The sequence below is a fragment of the Ictidomys tridecemlineatus genome, chromosome 2 (assembly GCF_052094955.1).
Source record: "Ictidomys tridecemlineatus isolate mIctTri1 chromosome 2, mIctTri1.hap1, whole genome shotgun sequence".
NCBI classification, from domain to species: domain Eukaryota; kingdom Metazoa; phylum Chordata; class Mammalia; order Rodentia; family Sciuridae; genus Ictidomys; species Ictidomys tridecemlineatus.
The window spans coordinates 8,942,907-8,961,374 of NC_135478.1; the positions used below are offsets into that span (position 1 = coordinate 8,942,907).

General features: G+C 49.8%; 1 protein-coding gene across 2 annotated transcripts in view; it reads left to right on the top strand.

The window, feature by feature from the left end:
• Ldlr (low density lipoprotein receptor) overlaps positions 1 to 18,468 on the top strand; it is a 41,085-nt gene that overhangs the window by 20,703 nt on the left and 1,914 nt on the right. For both annotated transcript variants that reach the window (XM_013363343.4, XM_040290439.2), the window contains 12 exons: positions 1,150 to 1,272; positions 2,163 to 2,282; positions 2,692 to 2,817; positions 5,527 to 5,698; positions 5,783 to 6,010; positions 9,340 to 9,458; positions 9,879 to 10,018; positions 11,316 to 11,457; positions 11,602 to 11,754; positions 12,406 to 12,576; positions 16,353 to 16,430; positions 17,572 to 17,729. In XM_013363343.4, the coding sequence (XP_013218797.1) occupies positions 1,150 to 1,272; positions 2,163 to 2,282; positions 2,692 to 2,817; positions 5,527 to 5,698; positions 5,783 to 6,010; positions 9,340 to 9,458; positions 9,879 to 10,018; positions 11,316 to 11,457; positions 11,602 to 11,754; positions 12,406 to 12,576; positions 16,353 to 16,430; positions 17,572 to 17,729 (1,730 nt within the window). The remainder of the gene's footprint in view (positions 1 to 1,149; positions 1,273 to 2,162; positions 2,283 to 2,691; positions 2,818 to 5,526; positions 5,699 to 5,782; positions 6,011 to 9,339; positions 9,459 to 9,878; positions 10,019 to 11,315; positions 11,458 to 11,601; positions 11,755 to 12,405; positions 12,577 to 16,352; positions 16,431 to 17,571; positions 17,730 to 18,468) is intronic.

Here is an 18,468-nt window from a genome sequence, read left to right on the forward strand (position 1 = left end):
GCTTATTTCACTGAGCATGTCTTCAGGGTCCATGTTCTAGTCTGTGTCCAGATTTCTTTTTTAAGGCCAAATAGTATTCCATCGATTGTGCTGAGGAATCCTATTGCATTCACCCCTTGATGAATCCTTGGGTTGCCTCCGTCTTTTGGCTGTGGAATAGTGCTGCTGGGAATGTGGGGGTACACCATCAATGACTTTAACCTGGTAGGGTAGCCACATGGTGGAATATGCCGCCAGGAATGAGGCTTCGGCCACTAGCATTCACACGGGAGAACCTTACAACCTTACTGTTGGATGAAGAAGCAGTTTGAAGATTATGAGGAATCATTTTATAAGCTTCAAAAACAAACTAAATCATACCCCATGTTTTTCCCTGAAGTATTAATGAAGTGGCTGAGAACACAGCTCAGGAGTTGAGTGTTTATGTGACATGATGAGACCCTGACCACCAAAAAAATAAAAATGAAAAAATAAGGAAACGATAAGCCAAGATTCAGGATTTTTTTTTTTTCTTTTTTTCAGGGCCAAAGGCCGAGGACGTAACTCAAGGCCTTGCATGTGCTAGGCAAGTGCTCTGCCACTGAGCTAAATCCCCAGCCCCAGAATTCAAGATTCCTTTGAAGGATAGCAGGATGGGTCAAAGCCTGCTAGAATAGTCTCCATTAGAGAGTTGGCAGAATTTTACCCTAAAGCACCAGATAATAAATATTTTTGGCCTTGCAAGGTTCAGAGTTTCTGACACAACTACGCTGTTTCATACTCTGAAAGCAGCCACAGACCTTCTGTAAATGAATGGGTGTGGCTGTGTACCAATAAAACTTTATTTAAATAAACAAGCAGTGGGCCATTGTTGATCCAGGGCCCTCAGTTTAATGACTTCCTGCTCTAGGTGACATTCTCACTTTAGAACTGGGTGTTAGGTTCTCAGTGCTCAGTAACCAATTACTGGGCTGGGTGTAGCTCGGTGGTAGAATGCTTCTAGCGGATCTAAGGCCCTGGATTCTGTACCCAGAACTGACAAAAAATTATCATGTTTTACTAACGGATACATTCATATTTATTCTTGTGTGAGTGAATTATTATGCTGTAGAGGGTTAAGCAAGCTCCTGCAGCTCAGATGCACCTGACTGTTCTCTTGGACTCTCATAGTGACACTGTGTGAGGGGCCCAACAAGTTCAAATGCCACAGCGGTGAATGCATCCCCCTGGACAAAGTGTGCAACTCAGCCAGAGACTGCCGGGACTGGTCGGACGAGCCCCTCAAGGAATGCAGTGAGTCCCAGATGTGGGCGTCTCGGGGAGTTTGTGGAGAGCCAAGGTGGGGGAACTAAGGTGGAGGGGACGGGAGGCCCACCCACTATAGCTCTAGGGCTCCTGTGCATCCTTAGCCCCAGGAGCTTCCACTCAGGGCAGGAGAGACGGGGCCATATGGGGCGCAGTAGTGCATGCCCTAAATCCCAGCTGCCCAGGAACCCAGGCAGGCAGGTCCCAAGTGCCAGGTCAAGGCCAGCCTGGGCAACATCGCCAGACCCTGTCTCAAAATACAGAGGAAAGCACTGGAGAGGCAGCTCAGTGGTGGAGCTCCTGCCTCACCGTGGGCTCCACGGAGACCCGCCCCAGCCCCATCAGTCTTTTTTTTTTTTTTGGTGTAGGGAATTGAACCAAGGGGCCCATTCCCACTAAGCCACACCCCAGGCTGGCCTTGACCTTGCAGTCCTCCTGCCTCAGCCTCCTGAGTCCCTGGGATTGCAGACCTGTGCCACTGCGCCCTCTGGCCACATGAACCATTTTGAAGTGTATGTTTGGTGGCATTGAATGCATTCACCCAGATGTGACCACCCATCCCCCTCCCTAGCACCATTTTTCATTTTCAAAACCAAACCCCTGTCCTCATTCACCCACCGTCCCCGCCCCAGCACCTGCCTTTCTACTTCCTGTTTCTGTGGATCTCTCAGGAGTGGGATCCTCAGCACCTGGCCTTTGGTGACGCGTTTCCTTCCATCAGCACTCTGTCCCCAGGGCTCACTGTGTTAAACCGAGTGACAGTGCCATCTCAGTGCTCTCACGAGTCAGGCTGTGGCACCCCTCCGCAGTGGCAGGGGTGGGGGAGTGAGAGGCTCGAGACTCCAGGGTGACCAGTGTGTGTCCTTCCCCCGGCACAGGGACCAACGAGTGCTTGGACAACAACGGGGGCTGTTCGCACATCTGCAATGACCTCAAGATCGGCCACGAGTGCCTGTGCCCCGCTGGCTTCCGGCTCGTGGACCAGCGCAGATGCGAAGGTGATTGCCGAGCAGGGCCGAGCTCTGGGCCTCCTCGGCCTTGTGCCCACTGAAAGCTCTGCCTCAGTCTCCCGGTCTGTGAAATGGGTGGGACGGCAGTCCCCAGCTGCTGGGCGGACGCTCCGTGGGTGGAACCCTGGGCACAGACTGACCCGTCAGTAACCGTTCGGCTCCTCAGAGGAGCTTCCCTCCGGGCTTCACCGTTAGGAAATCTCTGCTGTCGTAACTCGGCCCTCTGACCTGGGCCCCTGAAGTGAACGGTGAGGTCGGGTCACTTTGGGAGATGACAGTCACTTTTTTCTTTCCCAGGTGGGATGGGTTGTCCCTTAGCTGCCACTGGGGTGCTGGTTCCATCCCTCCATCTGCCACCCTCAAAGGTGACACCTCATGTGTCTCTGTCTCCACTCAGATATCGACGAGTGTCAGGACCCTGCCACCTGCAGTCAGCTCTGTGTGAACCTGCAGGGCAGCTACAAGTGCGAGTGCGAGGAGGGCTTCCAGATGGACCCCCGCACCCAGGCCTGCAAGGCCACCGGTGAGCACGGAGGCCGCGCTGGGCGGCGTTTCCTCACCTGAACTTTGCACAGGGTAAAATCAGCAGGGACCTCTGGCAGGTGGGACTTGGGCCTGCCAGGAACCTGCCACGTGTGACCAGGGGACAGCATGCAGGACCCAGCCCTGCCGGCTTAATAGGAACCAGTGCTCAGCTTCCAGGACAAGTTAGGGATGGATTTCAGGGGGCAGAGGGTGGAAAGCCATGGCTTGAGCTGCCCACGCCCCCTCCAGCTGTTCTTTTGTGGGGAACTGAACTCAGGGGTGCTTTGTCACTGAGTCACATTCCCAGCTCTTTTTATTTTTATGTTGAGACAAGGTCTCACTTATTTGCTTAAGGCCTTGCCACGTTGCTGAGGCTGGCCTCAAGCCTGTGACCCTCGTGCCTCAGCCTCCTGAGTCACTGGGATTATAGGTGTGCACCACCATGCCTGCCTGGCTCCTGCTCTTTTTTTTTTTTTTTTAATTTATATCTTAGTTGTAGTTGGACACAATACCTTTATTTTATTTATTTATTTTTATGCGGTGCTGAGGATCAAACCCAGGGCCTCGCATGTGCTAGGTGAGCTCTCTATCGCTCAGCCCCAGCCCCAGCCCTCCAGCTGTTTTTAATAATTAAAAAGAATGTATCTCAAGGAAACAAAATTTATTTAAAACAAAGACCAAAACAGAATAGCACATCATGGAACAAAATGGTAGAAATCAAGTCATCTCTCTATATCTGTGGAGGACTGATTGGGTCCAAGACCCCCTGCAGCTACCAAAATCTGTGGAAGTTCAAGGCCCTTGTGAACTAACTATTATAATGTTTGCATAGAACCTGCACATCCCACAGAGACTTGAAATTACCTCGAGATGACTTAGAATACCTAATACAATGTTAGTGCTGTGTGGTGTTTATTCCACTGTTTTGTTTAGGGAATGAGATATAAAATAATAATAATAATTTGCGTTTGGTATAGAGGCATTTTCACCCCAAATTTTTCAATCTACAATTGGTTGAACCTGAAGATGCAGAATCCACTCCTACAAAAGGAGCACTGTAATTGGATTTCCTTTCCATCTTTTTTTTTAATTGTTGATGGGCCTTTATTTATTTATTAATTTTTTATGTGGTGCTGAGAATCGATCGCAGTGCTTCGCCCATGCTAGGCAAGCACTCTACCAATGAGCCACAACCTCAACTTTCTTTTCCATCTTGAAGTTTGGGTTATAATCATTGCTGCGTGTCCATTCTTAGAATCTCCTTCATCCAGGGATCCCTTGCTTACACGTGCAAGTGTCCTGAGGGAGTTGAGTTGTCTGCAATCTAATTACAAGGAGGCTGGATTTTGCAGAAATAACAGCCAGGCTCAGTGACACAGGCCTGTAATCCCTTAGACATGGGACGCTGATGCAGGAGGATCGCCAGTTTGAGGCCAGTCTCAATGATTTAGCAAGACCCTGTCCAAAAAGAAATTTTTGGAAAAAAAAAAGAGACCATCAAATAAAATTTGAAAAATTTTTAAATTTAAAGAAAAATGTGTAAAACATTGGGCTAGGGATGCAGCTCAGTGACAGAACACCTGCCTAGCATGCATGAGGCCCTGGACTCTGTCCCCAGCACTGGGGAATAAAAGAGAAAACAAATAATTAAAAAATAAATTAAAAAGAAAGGCTGGGGGTAAAACTCGGTGGTAGTGCACCCCTGGTTTTAATTCCCAGTATTAGGGAGAAAAGAAGAACTTTTTACGGGCTGCCTCTGTCTACCCCAGGGCCTTCACTGGCATATTAGTCGCTGCTACCACCTGTTTCCATGGCTCTCGGCCTCTGTACCTCCCATGTGCTTCCTGGTTCTGCTGGGGTGGTGGGTGGATGTAGTTCCTCCCACAAAATCCCTCAGGATTGGAGGTCGTGCTTTGAACTCCATTGTGATGTTAGCATTTGTACAGATGTAAAGATTTCAGTGGAGTTGAAGTAGAGACTTGGGAAGGGCTGTCTTGAGAAGTCCAGTTGCAAGATATAGTTCGTTTGTTGGTGAATATTGGTGTCACGGTTAGGGCACAGCTCCCAGAATTGGGCAGACCTGGGTTTGAATCCTGGCTCAGTCACCCACTAGGTATGTGATCTTGGACAAATCACTTTCCTTCTCTGAGCCTCAATCTGCTCATCTGTAAAGAGAAATTAACTAAAGCCTGCTTCACAGGAATATAAGGATTCCATTAAAAAACCGAGTAAACATTAGGCAAGGTCATTACTTTTTTTTTTTTTTTTTTAATGTGCCAGAGATGGGACCCAGGGTGTCTATGGGCAAAGGCATGAATGGGTGAGGTCCTGCGAGCAGGCTCAGGATTCACAAGTGTGAATCATTTCCATGCAGTCTGGGGCCTGGCACTATCTTAGGTTGCCTGGTTCCTGGCTCTGGAGTGACTAGGGCAGGCAGAGTGGCCTCAGATGTCAGGGTTCCCATAGCCGAGGTGGTGGCAATGTGGGCTGGTGAGTTTGGCCCCAAAGTGAGTCATTTCCTATTTCTAGGAGTTGGCTACCCCCGGGTGGGGCCTTCCCTGCAGGGTGACCGAGACCACAGGTGTGACTTGCCTAGTACACGGGGATTTCCACCCTGCCACTCTGGGTGTGCCTCTCTGATCCAGCCACACCCTGCAGAGGGACAAGTGGGGTCTTTCCCCACCCTGACCGCCTTGCCCTTCCCCAGGCTCCATCGCCTACCTCTTCTTCACCAACCGCCACGAGGTGAGGAAGATGACCCTGGACCGCAGCGAGTACACCAGCCTCATCCCGAACCTCAAGAACGTGGTTGCCCTGGACACCGAGGTGGCCAGCAACAGAATCTATTGGTCTGACCTGTCCCAAAGAAAGATCTACAGGTGAGCCTCGGCCCCTCCGGCCTGCCTGACCCCCAGGTGAGGAGGGGCCCCTGGCCCTGACGGTCTGCCCTCCTCCTGCCTTAGCACCCAGATTGACAGAGCCCCCAGCTTGTCCACCTATGACACCGTCATCGGCAGTGACCTCCATGCTCCTGATGGGCTGGCTGTGGACTGGATCCACAGCAACATCTACTGGACCGATTCTGTCCTGGGCACCGTGTCCGTGGCCGACACTAAGGGCAAGAAGAGGAGAACGCTGTTCCAGGAGATCGGCTCCAAGCCGAGGGCCATCGTGGTGGATCCCGTCCACGGGTGCGTGCTTACGAAGGTGGGGGGTGCAGGGCAATGAAGGGTGAACGTGCAGGACCCAGAGCTGTTTAGGCCGCTGTTTAGGCAGTGTTTGTACCCGAGTAAAGTGTGGGGTTGTCCTGCGCTGTGGACAGGAGGTGGAATCAGGGCCTGTAGTTGTCTGTAAAGAAACAGGACCAGGCACAGGGGTGCATGCCTGTGATTCCAGCAACTTGGGAGGCTGAGGCAGGAGGATCACAAGCTCGAGGCCAACCTCAGCCACTTAGTGAGACGCTGTCTCAAAATTTAAAAAAGGGATTGGGGACGTAATAAGGCATCAATTGTAAGGCATCCCTGGGTTCAAGCACTATTTTCCCCAAAAAATAAATGAAATAGGAGCCCAGAGTTGTCAGACTGTCCTGTCTGCCTTTGGGGGGCCACAGGGATGGAATCCTCATGACAGTATCCTATTACCTGACGTGGAAGCAGACCCTGTGATAAAAATTCAAAACCAGAAATTAAAGTGGAGATGTTCTTGGTGGCACATGGCTGTAATTCCAGCTACTCAGGAGGCTGAGGCAGGAAGGTGCAAGTTCAGGGCAGCCTCAGCAATTTAATGAGACCCCCCATCTCAAAACCAAAAAGGCTGGGGCTGCAGCTCAACGGTAGAGCCTTACTTAGCATCTGCCAGGCCCGGGTTCCATCCTAGGAACCGCAAACAAAGAGAAAGAAAGAAAATTAAGTGAGAAATTAAAAAACAAATTTGCTTAAGTATTTGGTGTCAATCTGCTGGGCCAGGATAAGGTCAGAGAGGGAAGACATGAAGGTCCTTCTTTAAGTTGGTTTTGGGCAGCCCGGTGTTTACGAAGCTCTGGAAAAGGGTGGCTGGGCGAAGGTCACTATCCTGTGAAGATCAGGAGCCCGTGGCTGACTCAGCACCTCAGCCACTGACCAGTGTCCCCTGGCAGGAAGCATTGCCCCTGTCCCCTGCCCACTGCATATTCTGCCCAGTAGGCTCCCTCTGCCACCTGGCATGTGACGGGACTCATTTCACAATTGCAGTGGGGTGTTGGTAATCTGGGTGGCACCCTGTCCTGGCACCACAATTGGAGGTGGGGGTACATTTGGCCTAGTTCAGAGGATGTGGGAGAAGGTGCACTTGGCTGTCCTCCTGTGGCGTCTGCAAGGGCAGGTCAGAGAGTGGCTGGGCGGGCAGAGCCTGTGGATGAGGGCGGAGTCAGGCTGGGCCTGGATCCACCCACAAGAAAACATGCCCAGGGGTGCAGGCACCTGTTGGATGGAGGGGCGAGGCCACCTGGGTTGGCCACACAATCTACAGGAAAGAAGGAGAGAGCGTGCCAGTCCACTGCACTCAGGCACAAGTAGTGTGCAGACGTGTGTGTACATAGTGCCCGCTTATCCACGGGTGGTTCATTCCAGGACCCCCGTGGATGACTGAAACCATGCTCAGCAATGACCCGTCTCTTTTCCAGGACATACACATCTGTGATGAAGTTCAAATTTCAAATTAGGCACAGAGAGATAAATAAACCAATAAATAATAGTAAGATAATTAGAACAATATACTATAATAAACTTTTGTAAATGAACACATCCTTCTTGCAGTGATATGAGATGATAAAATTCCTGTGTGAAGGGCCTGGGGTTGTAGCTCAGTGGTAGAGAGCTTACCGTGCATGGTAAGACACTGGGTTCGATCCTCAGCACCACATAAAACTGATAAATAAAATAAGGTTTTAAAAATTCCTATGTGGGGACTGGGGCTGTGGCTCAGTGGTAGAGTACTTGCCTAGCACGTGTGAGGCACTGGGTTCGATTCTCAACAACAAATAAAATAAACACATAAAATAAAGGCATCTACAACTACAAAAAAAATTTTTTTTAAATTCCTATGTGAAGAGATAAGGTGAATAATGTAGGGATTGTGACATGGCATTAGGCCACTGTGTAAAGGTTACTTACACAAATAGTTGATTTGATAATGAGATAGCTACCAAGTGACTAACAGGTAAGTAGTATATACACTGTGGACACACTAAACAAAAAGACAATTCATGTCTCCAGCAGCACAGGGCATGATGGTTTGAGATTTCATCACCTTAGTCATAAAAATCATAGGAATTGTTTCTTCTGGATTTTCTTTTTCTTTTTTTTTTTTAAGTAATAGGTGAATGATTAGAGTGTTTGAAAATACTTTTATTTATTTATTTATTTTTAAAGAGAGAGTGAGAGAGGAGAGAGAGAGAGAGAGAGAGAGAGAGAGAGAGAGAGAGAGAGAGAGAGAATTTTTTAATATTTATTTTTTAGTTCTTGGCGGACACAACATCTTTGTTGGTATGTGGTGCTGAGGATCGAACCCCCGCCACACGCATTCCAGGCGAGCGCGCTACTGCTTGAGCCACATCCCCAGCCCTGGATTTTTCTATTTAATATTTTTAGACCATCATTGACTACAGAAATCACAAACATGGATAAGGGGGAACAGCTATATTTTGCTCTCTTATTTCTTTTTACTCAAATTATGCATTTCATTCTCTACTAGCTATGCAGTTCCCATGTCTGAGATCCTTCCTGTGATATGTGGTTTATTCAATGGATAGGTCATGTTTTTCTGTGGGATTAATTTGTAGAATTGGATAACATGTCAAAGTATATGTGCACAGAGAGCATTAAAAAAAAAAAAATTGCCTGGCCTGGTGGCCCACACCTGTAATCCCAGTATCTCAGGAGGCAGAAGCAGGAAGATCACAAGTTCAAAGCCAGCCTCAGCAAAAGTGAGGCACTAAATAACTCAGTGAGACCCTGTCTCTAAAGAAAATACAAAATAGGGTTGGGGATGTGACTCAGTGATCCAGTGCCCCTGAGTTTAATTCCTGGTAACAAAAAAAAATAAAAATAAAAATAAATTATGTTGTGTAAATTTTACCACAATTTAAAAGTTAAAAGAATATTCAAAAGGCAAGAAAAATATTATGAACTGAGGTGCATATTCCAGAGCCCCCTCCCTGATTTTAGCATCAGAATCTCCTGAAACTGCAGATTTTTTTTATTTTGTTGTTTTTTTAACTTTTTTTTTTTTAGCAGTTCTGGGGATGGAAACCAAGGCCTAATGAGGCTAGGAGAGGGCTCTACCACTGAGCCACACCCCAGCCCCACGAAAACACTCTAAAGTCCCTCCTGGCCATTTTGGGAGGAAAAAAGAAAAGAATCTGGAGTCCCTAGTGGGGCCTTATCCGGAGCCTTGGCTCCACTTAGGCAGACTCACCTTCAGTGTTGGCAGGAACCTGTCCTGAGGAGCATCCTCATCTCTGTTTTCCCTGTTGTCCCCCCAGCTTTATGTACTGGACAGACTGGGGCACCCCTGCCAAGATCAAGAAAGGGGGCCTGAATGGTGTGGATGTCTACTCGCTGGTGACAGAAGACATCCAGTGGCCTAACGGCATCACACTGGGTATGTTGAAGGGATGCTTGGCCCCACCACAGTCGGACCCCATCTGGGGGACACGGTAGTGGCCAGTTGCTCCCACACAAGCCCACCAGCTCCCTGAGGTTTTATAACCCACAGTTTTCCCTCTTCCTGACCTGGGGACGTCAGCATGTGCCATGAGGCACCGGGGCGAAAGCCACCGTGTGCCCTTCAGGCTCACGTGGTTGGGGCTGCTTCTCTGGGAGCTTCTTTTCTACTATTTCTATGGGGGTTTCTTCTAGGGGGAGCAGAGTGGCCCAATTCCAAGGCTGCACCCTCCACCCAAAAATGAACAGTGCCCTGGAATTTTCTAGAATTTTCTGGCCTATCTGATGATCCTCTCATTCTTGCTGCTGGCACCGGGCATCTGCATGTGACCGCCCCTTGTCCATCTGTGCATTCCAGATCTCTCCAATGGCCGTCTCTATTGGGTAGACTCCAAACTCCACTCCATCTCTAGCATTGATGTCAACGGGGGGAACCGGAAGACCATCCTGGAGGACGAGAAGCGGCTGGCCCACCCCTTCTCCTTGGCCATCTTTGAGGTGAGACCTGGAAGGAATTCACAGCTCATTTTTCACTGATTTAACTGCCGTAGGTTTAAGCGTGTGGGTAATGGTGGGCACGCCTTGTCTAGTTCCTCCAAGCCAAGACTAACTAGGAAAACTGCTCTTGACTGAGGAGAGGTCTTAGAACTGAAGATATATCCATTTTCTTCTCAACAAATGTGAGAATGGGGACAGGTCAAGTTCCTAATAGAGCCATAGGGGGAAAAACCTGCTCTAAAGAAATGATGCTATATTTGTACCCCCACGTTCATAGTGGCATTATTCACAATAGACACAAGGAGGAAGCAGGCCGGGTATCCACTGATGAGTACATGAGCACAGTGCAACCCATACCCATGCGCAAAGCCTGCCTTCAAAAGAAGAAAATCTTGCTGGGCATAGGGGCGCATGCCTGTAATGCCAGCCTCAGTAAAAGCGAGGGACTAAGCAACTCGGTGAGACCCTGCGTCTAAAATAAATACAGAATAGGGCTGGGGATGTGGCTCAGTGGTTGAGTGCCCCTGAGTTCAATCCCCAATATAAAAAAAAAAAAAAAGGAAGGAAATTTTGATACTTACTCCATTGGGGAGAAGCCTTGAGGACATTATGCTCAGTGAAATAGTCCCGTTGTCCACTGATAGCAGGGAGCTAAGTAGGCAAATTCACAGAGACAGGCAGGAGAATGGTGGGTGCCAGAGACCAGGAGTGGAGATTAGAAATCTTAACGGGGACAGAGTTTGAGTTTGATGAAAGTTCTAGAGATGGATGGCAATGCTGGTTTTACAATGAATGTGCTTAACACTGATGAATTTTACACTTAAAAATAGTGTTGATGAGCTGGGCATGGTGGTGCACACCTATAAGCCCAGTGGCTTGGGAGGCTGAAGCAGGAGGATCGCAAGTTCAAAGCCACCCTCAGCAACTTAGCAAGGTGCTAAGCAACTTAGTGAGACCTTGTCTCTAAATAATATACAAAATAGGGCTGAGGATGTGGCTCAGTGGCTGAGTGCCCCTGAGTTTAATCCCTGGTTTCCCCCACCCCCCAAAAATAGTGGCAATGAGGACCAGGGTGCAGCCACGTGGAAGAGCATATGTTTAGCATGCACGAGCCCCGGGTGCTACCTACCATCATCCCCCCGAGGAAAGCCTAAAATGGAAATGTGTTTTGCCGTGATTGATGCTGTGACCTAGTATTGCTTCTTCCCCCAAAGCCCCAGAGGTTAAGAGGGAGCGGAGGTCTGTGTCCTGTCCCAGTGGCTAATGGGGTGGATCGTCTTCCTTAACCCCCGTACAGGACAAGGTATTCTGGACCGACATCATGAACGAAGCCATCTTCAGCGCCAATCGCCTCACAGGCTTGGATATTGATTTAGTGGCAGAAAACCTGCTGTCCCCCGAGGACATTGTCCTGTTCCACAACGTCACACAGCCGAGAGGTAATGATGGGCAGGCTGCACGCCACCGACCCCCACCCCTGAGAAAGACATTTCCCTGCTAGTGCCCTGGAATTTTCTAGACCTTTCTGTGGTCTCTGATGGTATCTCATTCTCCCCTCATCTTTTTTTCTTCTTCTTCCCCAGGTGTGAACTGGTGTGAGAGGACAGCCCTCCCCAACGGTGGCTGCCAGTACCTGTGTCTGCCAGCCCCGCAAATCAACCCCCACTCCCCCAAGTTCACCTGTGTCTGCCCAGATGGTATGCTGCTCGCCAGGGACATGAGGAGCTGCCTCGCAGGTAGGGATGGTTCTTCCAAGCCTTGCTCTGCTCATCTGTGCTCTGGGAGAACAGGGCATCGTAGGTCACGAAATGTGGCTGAGTTCTGGAAGCTGGTGAGGGACTTCTTGCTGCATCATAACATGTGGGGGTGTCACACAGTGAGACAGAGGTCACACTGTGACATTGCGCTCAGCTTTCTGGCCCTTTTTTTTGTGTGTGTGATACTGGGGATTGAACCCAGGCTCTATCACTAAGCCACATCCCCGCCCCCAATTCTTCCTCTTCTTACAAAGGCACCAGTGCCATGGGGAGGTCCCTCTGGTGTCGGGGTGTCCCACCCTCATGACCTCATCTAATCCTACTCACCTCCCGGAGGCCCCATGTCCAAATCCAGTTAACAAAGGAATTCTGGAGTGAAGTTCCCAACATACGAATTGGGGGGACACGGTGAAACCACAGCAGGGGCGAGGTGTCCCTAGCGCCTCCCCAACACCTGCAAACCTAGTGTCCCACACATAGCGCAGGAAGAGCAGCACAGACAGCCATGGGTGTTTACATCCCGTGCGTCGGTGGCTGATGGCACTCGCTGCCTACTTGTCATGAGGACCACAAAGCCATCGGAGTGGTGCTCAGGCACGTGGCACTCAGGAAATGTCTGTATTCCCGCAGAGGCGGAGCCTGTAGTGACCACCCTGGGGCCGTCCACCACCAGGCCCAGGGTCAGCTCCACAGCCAGGAGGCCCAAGCCCACAGACCACCGACCTGCTTCCAGCGCCCCCTGGCGGCCTGCGGCTGTTCCTGGGCTCACCACTGTGGAGTCGGCGACCTTGTCCCACCAAGGTAAAGGCTGCGCCCACCCTGACTCCCACTGTGGTGAGGAGGATCCAGATGGGCCCCTTCAGTGGCTGCGAGCGACTTGGTGAAGAGATGGAGTGAGGGTGGAGTCCTGGCCCCACAAGGACATCCCTAATTTGGGCTGTATGTCCTGGAACCTCCGTTTCCCTCCCTATCAAATGGTTCTGGTGGCAGTATCTGCCCATCTCCTGGGGATTCAGTGAGCTGACACGTGGGAAGAGCGTGTGCTGTTGACCCTGAGTTAGACGAGGACGGGACCAGGAATCCATCCGGGGGCCATGGAGCTATAATACCAGTCACTGGGAGGCTGAGGCAGGAGCATCGCAAGTTCAAGGCCAACCCTGCAACTGAGCGAGAACTTGTCTCAAAATAAAAAAGGATTGCCCCTGGGTTCCATCCCCAGTACTACAAAAAAAAACAAGAAACAACTCAGAAATCCAATAACAGTTTAATGCAGAGTTTTTGGGTGCTGAGGTTTGAACCAAGGTCTCACACATGCTAGGCAAGGCCTTTTGTTTAGTTTTTAATTTAATTTTATTATTATTATGTTTTTGATTATTTTTATTTTATTTTTTACCTTTATTTTTATGTGGTGCTGAGGATCGAATCCAGGGCCTCGCACGTGCTAGATGAGTGCTCTACCGCTGAGCCACAGCCCCAGCCCTTATTATTATTTTTAATTATTATTATTTTTTTTAGTTTTGATGGACCTTTATTTAATTTATTTATTTATATGTGGTGCTGAGGGTCAAGCCCAGTGCCTCACACATGCTAGGCAAGTGCTGTCCCACTGAGGCACACCCCCAGTCCTTTTTATTTTTATTTTGAGACAGGGTCTTACTAAGATGCTGAGGCTGGCCTTGAATTTGTGAGCCCCCTGCCTCAGCCTCCCAAGCCACTGGAATTGTAGGTATGCGTCATGTACTTTTGTGCGGGGGGATGGAACCTCAGGCATACTGAACGCATTTTATCACTGAGCTCCATCCCAGCTCCCAGATTTTGTCTTCTTGAAAATTTGGATGATTTTTATTCATCATGGAGTTTTTGCATCCATTATGGTATTTAAGAATAACATTAAAATAATCTTGCAGCTGGGTGCTGTAGTGCGTACCTGTCATCCTATCGGCTTGGGAGGCTGAGGCAGGAGGATCATGAGTTCAAAGCCAGCCTCAGCAAAGGCGAGGCACTAAGCAACTCAGTGAGACCCTGTCTCTAAATAAAATACAAAATAGGGCTGAGGATGTGGCTCAGTGGTAGAGTGCCCCTGAGTTCAAGCCCCGGTACCCCCCCCAAAAAAAAACAGTATTGATTATAGTTGGCCCTCTATACTACTTCTACATTTTCAGATTCAATAAACTACAGATTGAAAATGTTTGGAAAAAATAATTACATCTGTACTGACCATATATGGATATTTTCCTTGTCATCAGTCCCTAATGATACGGTATAAAATTGGTTTAGAGGGCTGGGACTATAGCTCAGTTGGTGGAGTGCTTGCCTTGCATACACAAGGCCCTGGGTTTGATCCCCAGCACCAATAACATTTACATTGTATGAGGTATTGTAAGTCATCTAGATATGCTTTAAAGTCCACAGGAGGATGTGCCCAGGTGACATGCAAATAACACCTTATTTTATATAAGGGGCTAGAGCATCCTTGCATTTTGGTGTCTGCAGAGGGGATGGGGTAAACCTGGAACCAACTTCCATTGATGCTCTACTGAGCTTTTTGGCTCCACCTTCCGTTTTGTGGCTGTGGCCAGAGCCTGGCTGTCCTCACCCCACCCAGTGTTGGAACCCAACTGGTCAGGGAATTAATCAGTAGCTCATCCATTTATCCACCAGGGGGTGCCCACCCATCATCAGCTGCAGAGAAACAGAACTCAGACTCTTAGGGCAGGAAAAAAAGCACATCAACAAGTTTCAGATCTTTCTTTTAAATTTCCTTTCACAGTAGCTGAAGGCTTTGTTCAGCCATTAAGGAGATAAAACAGGAACTCCTGTGCCTGAGGGAGGCCGGGAAACCTTTTTGCTTCGTGGAGAGGGGAACTTCTAGAAAATACCCCCTCAAGCCTGGTGCAGTGGCGCACCTGTGTGATCTCAGCCAGATGAGAGGGAGGTTTGCAAGCTCAAGCCCAGCCTGGGCAACTTTGCAAAACTTGGTCTCGAATTTTAAAAGGGCGGAGAATGTGGTAGAGTGCCCCTGGTTTAAATCCATGGTCCCAGGGCACGGGGTGGGAGGAAACTTCGACCAATAACTTCACCGAACATTAAGAATGCATCAGTGGATTTAGGACCCTCTGCCATCTCAGAGATGTTTCATCAACGTGAAGCTAAAGCAAGCTTTCTACCTCTGAGGTGAACCTCTCGCTCCTAGAAGACACTTCTCTTCTTTTTTTTGGGGGGGGGGCGGTGCTGGGGATTGAACTCAGGGCTCACACATACTAGGCAAGCACTTTACTACTGAGCCACATCCCTAGCCCCTAGAATTTTACTTGACCTGATTCTTTACAACCCCAATTTTACTCGACCTGTTCTTTCACTATATCGTCATGTTCTGCATTTGTGGAATCCACCAACTGCAGATTGAAAACTTTTGAATCTCAAGATGTTGGGCGTGGTTGTGCACACCTGCAGTCCCGGCGCCTGGGGAGGCTGAGGCAGAGCATCACAAGTTTGAAGCCAGCCTGGGCAACTTAGAGATCTTGTTTCAATAATGAAAAATAAAAATGACTCAGTGGTAAAGTACCTCTGGGTTCAACGCCCAGTTCAACAACAAGAACAACAAAAATTTTAAATTGTATCTGCCAGGCATGGTGGCACACACCTATAATCCCAGCCACTTGAGAGACTGAGGCGGGGGGATTGTAAGTTGGAGGCCAGACTCTGCAACTTAGTGAGGGCTTTGGCAACTGAGACCCTGTTTCAAAATAAAACATAAAAAGGGCTGGGGATGAGGCTAAGTGGTAAAGCACCTCTGGGTTCAATCTATTGAGCACATATAGACCATGCTTTTCCTCATCATTATTCTCTAAACAATAGAGGACCGCAACTGTGTACAGGAGTATTTTCATTGTATCAGGAATTACATTGTCCCTTGAGATGATGTAAAATACATGGGAGGTATATGCTATATCAAAGTGTCTACATCTATTCTTCTGCCGTGTATAACTAATTAGAACAAATAAATTAGGGCTGGGGTTGTAGCTCAGTGGCAGAGCGCTTGCTTAGCATGTGTGAGGCACTGGGTTTGATCCTCAGCACCGCATAAAAATAAACAAATACAATAAAGGCATGATGTCCATCTACAACTACAAAGAAACTTTTTTTAATTAAAAAAAAATAATGTGCATATGTTCTAGGCAAACACTACTCCTTTTTAAAAAAAAATTTGTTATAAATAAATGCAATGTCTTTATTTTATGTGGTGCTGAGGTTGGAACCCACTGCCTCACACGGCTAGGCAAGCGCTATACTGCTGAGCTGCAGCCCAAGCCCAACTACGCCCTTTTCTATAAGAGAGTTGGGCATCTGTGAATTTTGGTGTCTGTAGAGGTTTCTGGAACCACCCCCTGTGGGTGCTGAGGGCAGCTGTGCTCATGAGTAAGCTGCATGGCCTGATGTGAACTTGGGAGGCCTCCATGTTCCCTTGAACTGGAACAGGCTGATGGGATGTGTCAGCCATTCCTTTGCATGACCATGGGCTCTGCTATGTGATGCCTTTCGTATCTGGGCCTCACTGCGTCCCTTCTTCCCCACAGTCCTGGCTGACGTTGCCGACAGAGGGAAGGAGGAGAAGCCTCGGAGCGTGGGGGCTCTGTCCATCGTCCTGCCCATTGGTAAGCACCGCCCAGCACAAGCCCCCTGTGACCCCTGCTGGGCCCCTCACCTCCCTCAGGCATGGAGCAGCCCACCATGTGGCCTGTTCACCACCTTGACCACTGGCTATCACCTGCTTCCTCTAAACCCAGCCACAGCCCCAGCTTCATTCATCTAACCAACATAATTAAGCACCGACTGTGTACTGAGCCCACTTCCAGACCTGTACTGGGGACAGAGCCAGGAAGCAACGTCTTACCCCTTGGGACTGCCAAGGGGCACAGTCAGGCAGCTGAGGTGCCAGCTAGGGAGAGGGCAGCCTGGGTAGGTGCTCCCAGGGGGCCTCAAGCACACCTGAGATTCCGCTGTGCCAATGCGGGCGTTTGCAGGTGACCTAACACTGTCCCTCTTGCCCCTGCTAATAACAGTGCAGTGACCTTTCTTTTTCTGAGGAAATCCTGTTGAGGGGGCCCTAGCACACTTGCAGAGACCTATGGCCATTTTGGTGCCCAGTTGTGGGTTGACAGACATGGCAGGTCGGACCCTCCAGACAGGGGGTCACACCCACCTGGGGTCTTCCCAGCAGAGCCCAGGCCTCTAGAATCATAGAATCCAGGCAGAGTGAGCCCTTGCCTGTCCCCTGGATCCACTGAGGTTGGCACTGTGGGACCCAGGGACAAAGGCAGGGGTGCTGGGGCTGTCCGGTTCAGAGAGCAAGGAGCTAAGTGTCTCCCAGCACTGGCTGTGCAAGAGACAAAGAGCCACCTGCCCCCGTCACTGACCGAGGCCAAGAGAAGTGGCCACAGCTCAGCCTAACGTGCTTGAGGCTCTGCATTCCACTCATCTCTGCAAAAGAGAAGAGTGAATTGTGGCCCCATATGTGGAGGAAAATCCCATTTCTAAAAAAGCAGTTCCCCAGTGTGCAGTTAATCGCAGAAGAATCCAGGACAAGCAGCTACCTCTGGCTCGAGGTTCATCCCGTGGCGTCAAGTTAGAGCTGGGTCCTGCCTGCGCGGGGTTTCCCTTTGAACAACGAGGGAGGGCTGCTTTGCGTTCAGAACAAAATCGCTATCAGGTCCGAGGCCTGGTATTGTCTGTGCCACTAAGCAGGTCCCAGTCTCGGGGCCAGCCACGTGACAAGGCCACTCTCCCCTCCCACAGTGCTGCTCGTCCTCCTCTGCTTTGGGGCCTTCCTGGTCTGGAAGAACTGGCGGCTGAAGAACATCAACAGCATCAACTTTGACAACCCCGTGTACCAGAAGACCACGGAGGACCAGGTCCACATTTGCCGCAGCCAAGACGGCTACACCTACCCCTCGGTGAGAGGCTTAGGGAGGCCGGAGCCTGGGGCCCCCGCCAGCCCCTGGCAAAACGTCCTCGGGGGCCAAGGCAGGCCCAGGGTGGACTCTTAGGTCCATGTGCCCGCTCAAGCCTACCAAGCATTGGGCCTTCCCCTCAGACAGCTGGGTTTCTTGACCGGGAGTGAGAGGGACATCGGATGGGCAGATAGAGGAGTCAGCTGGTGGTAGAGGAAAAGAAAGGGCCAGGGTGCGGCTGAGTGGAAGAGGACTTGCCTACCAGGTGCAAGGCCAGAGGACGGCAGAGAAGGGTTTTGAGGGGTTGAGAGCAAGAGGATGTGATTTTAGATAAAGTAATCCAGAGCAAGCTTCTCTGAGTGAGTGGAGAATGTGCAGAATGCAAAAGTGGTCAGTGCAACAGCCCTGAGGTAGGACAGTGCCTATTGGTTTGAGGCCCATGTGGATGGAGTGAAGAGAGTGGGAGGAAGTGAAGGCAGGGAGGTGATGGGGTAGACCCCAGGAGGATCTTGTGGGCTGCAGGGAGGACTTTGAGTGAGGTGGGAGCCAGGGAGGGTTTTGAGCAGAAGACTCCCATCAGGTTTTCACCCACGCCCTCTGGTGGCTGTGCAGGGAAGAGACCGTCAGGGACCAGGGTGGCGTCGTCGAGGGCCTGGTCTGGGAGGTGAGAAGTAGGTGGACTCTGGCCATGTTTACTGAATGCTGGACTGATCATTTCCGGTGTTTACCATCTTGTTGACAG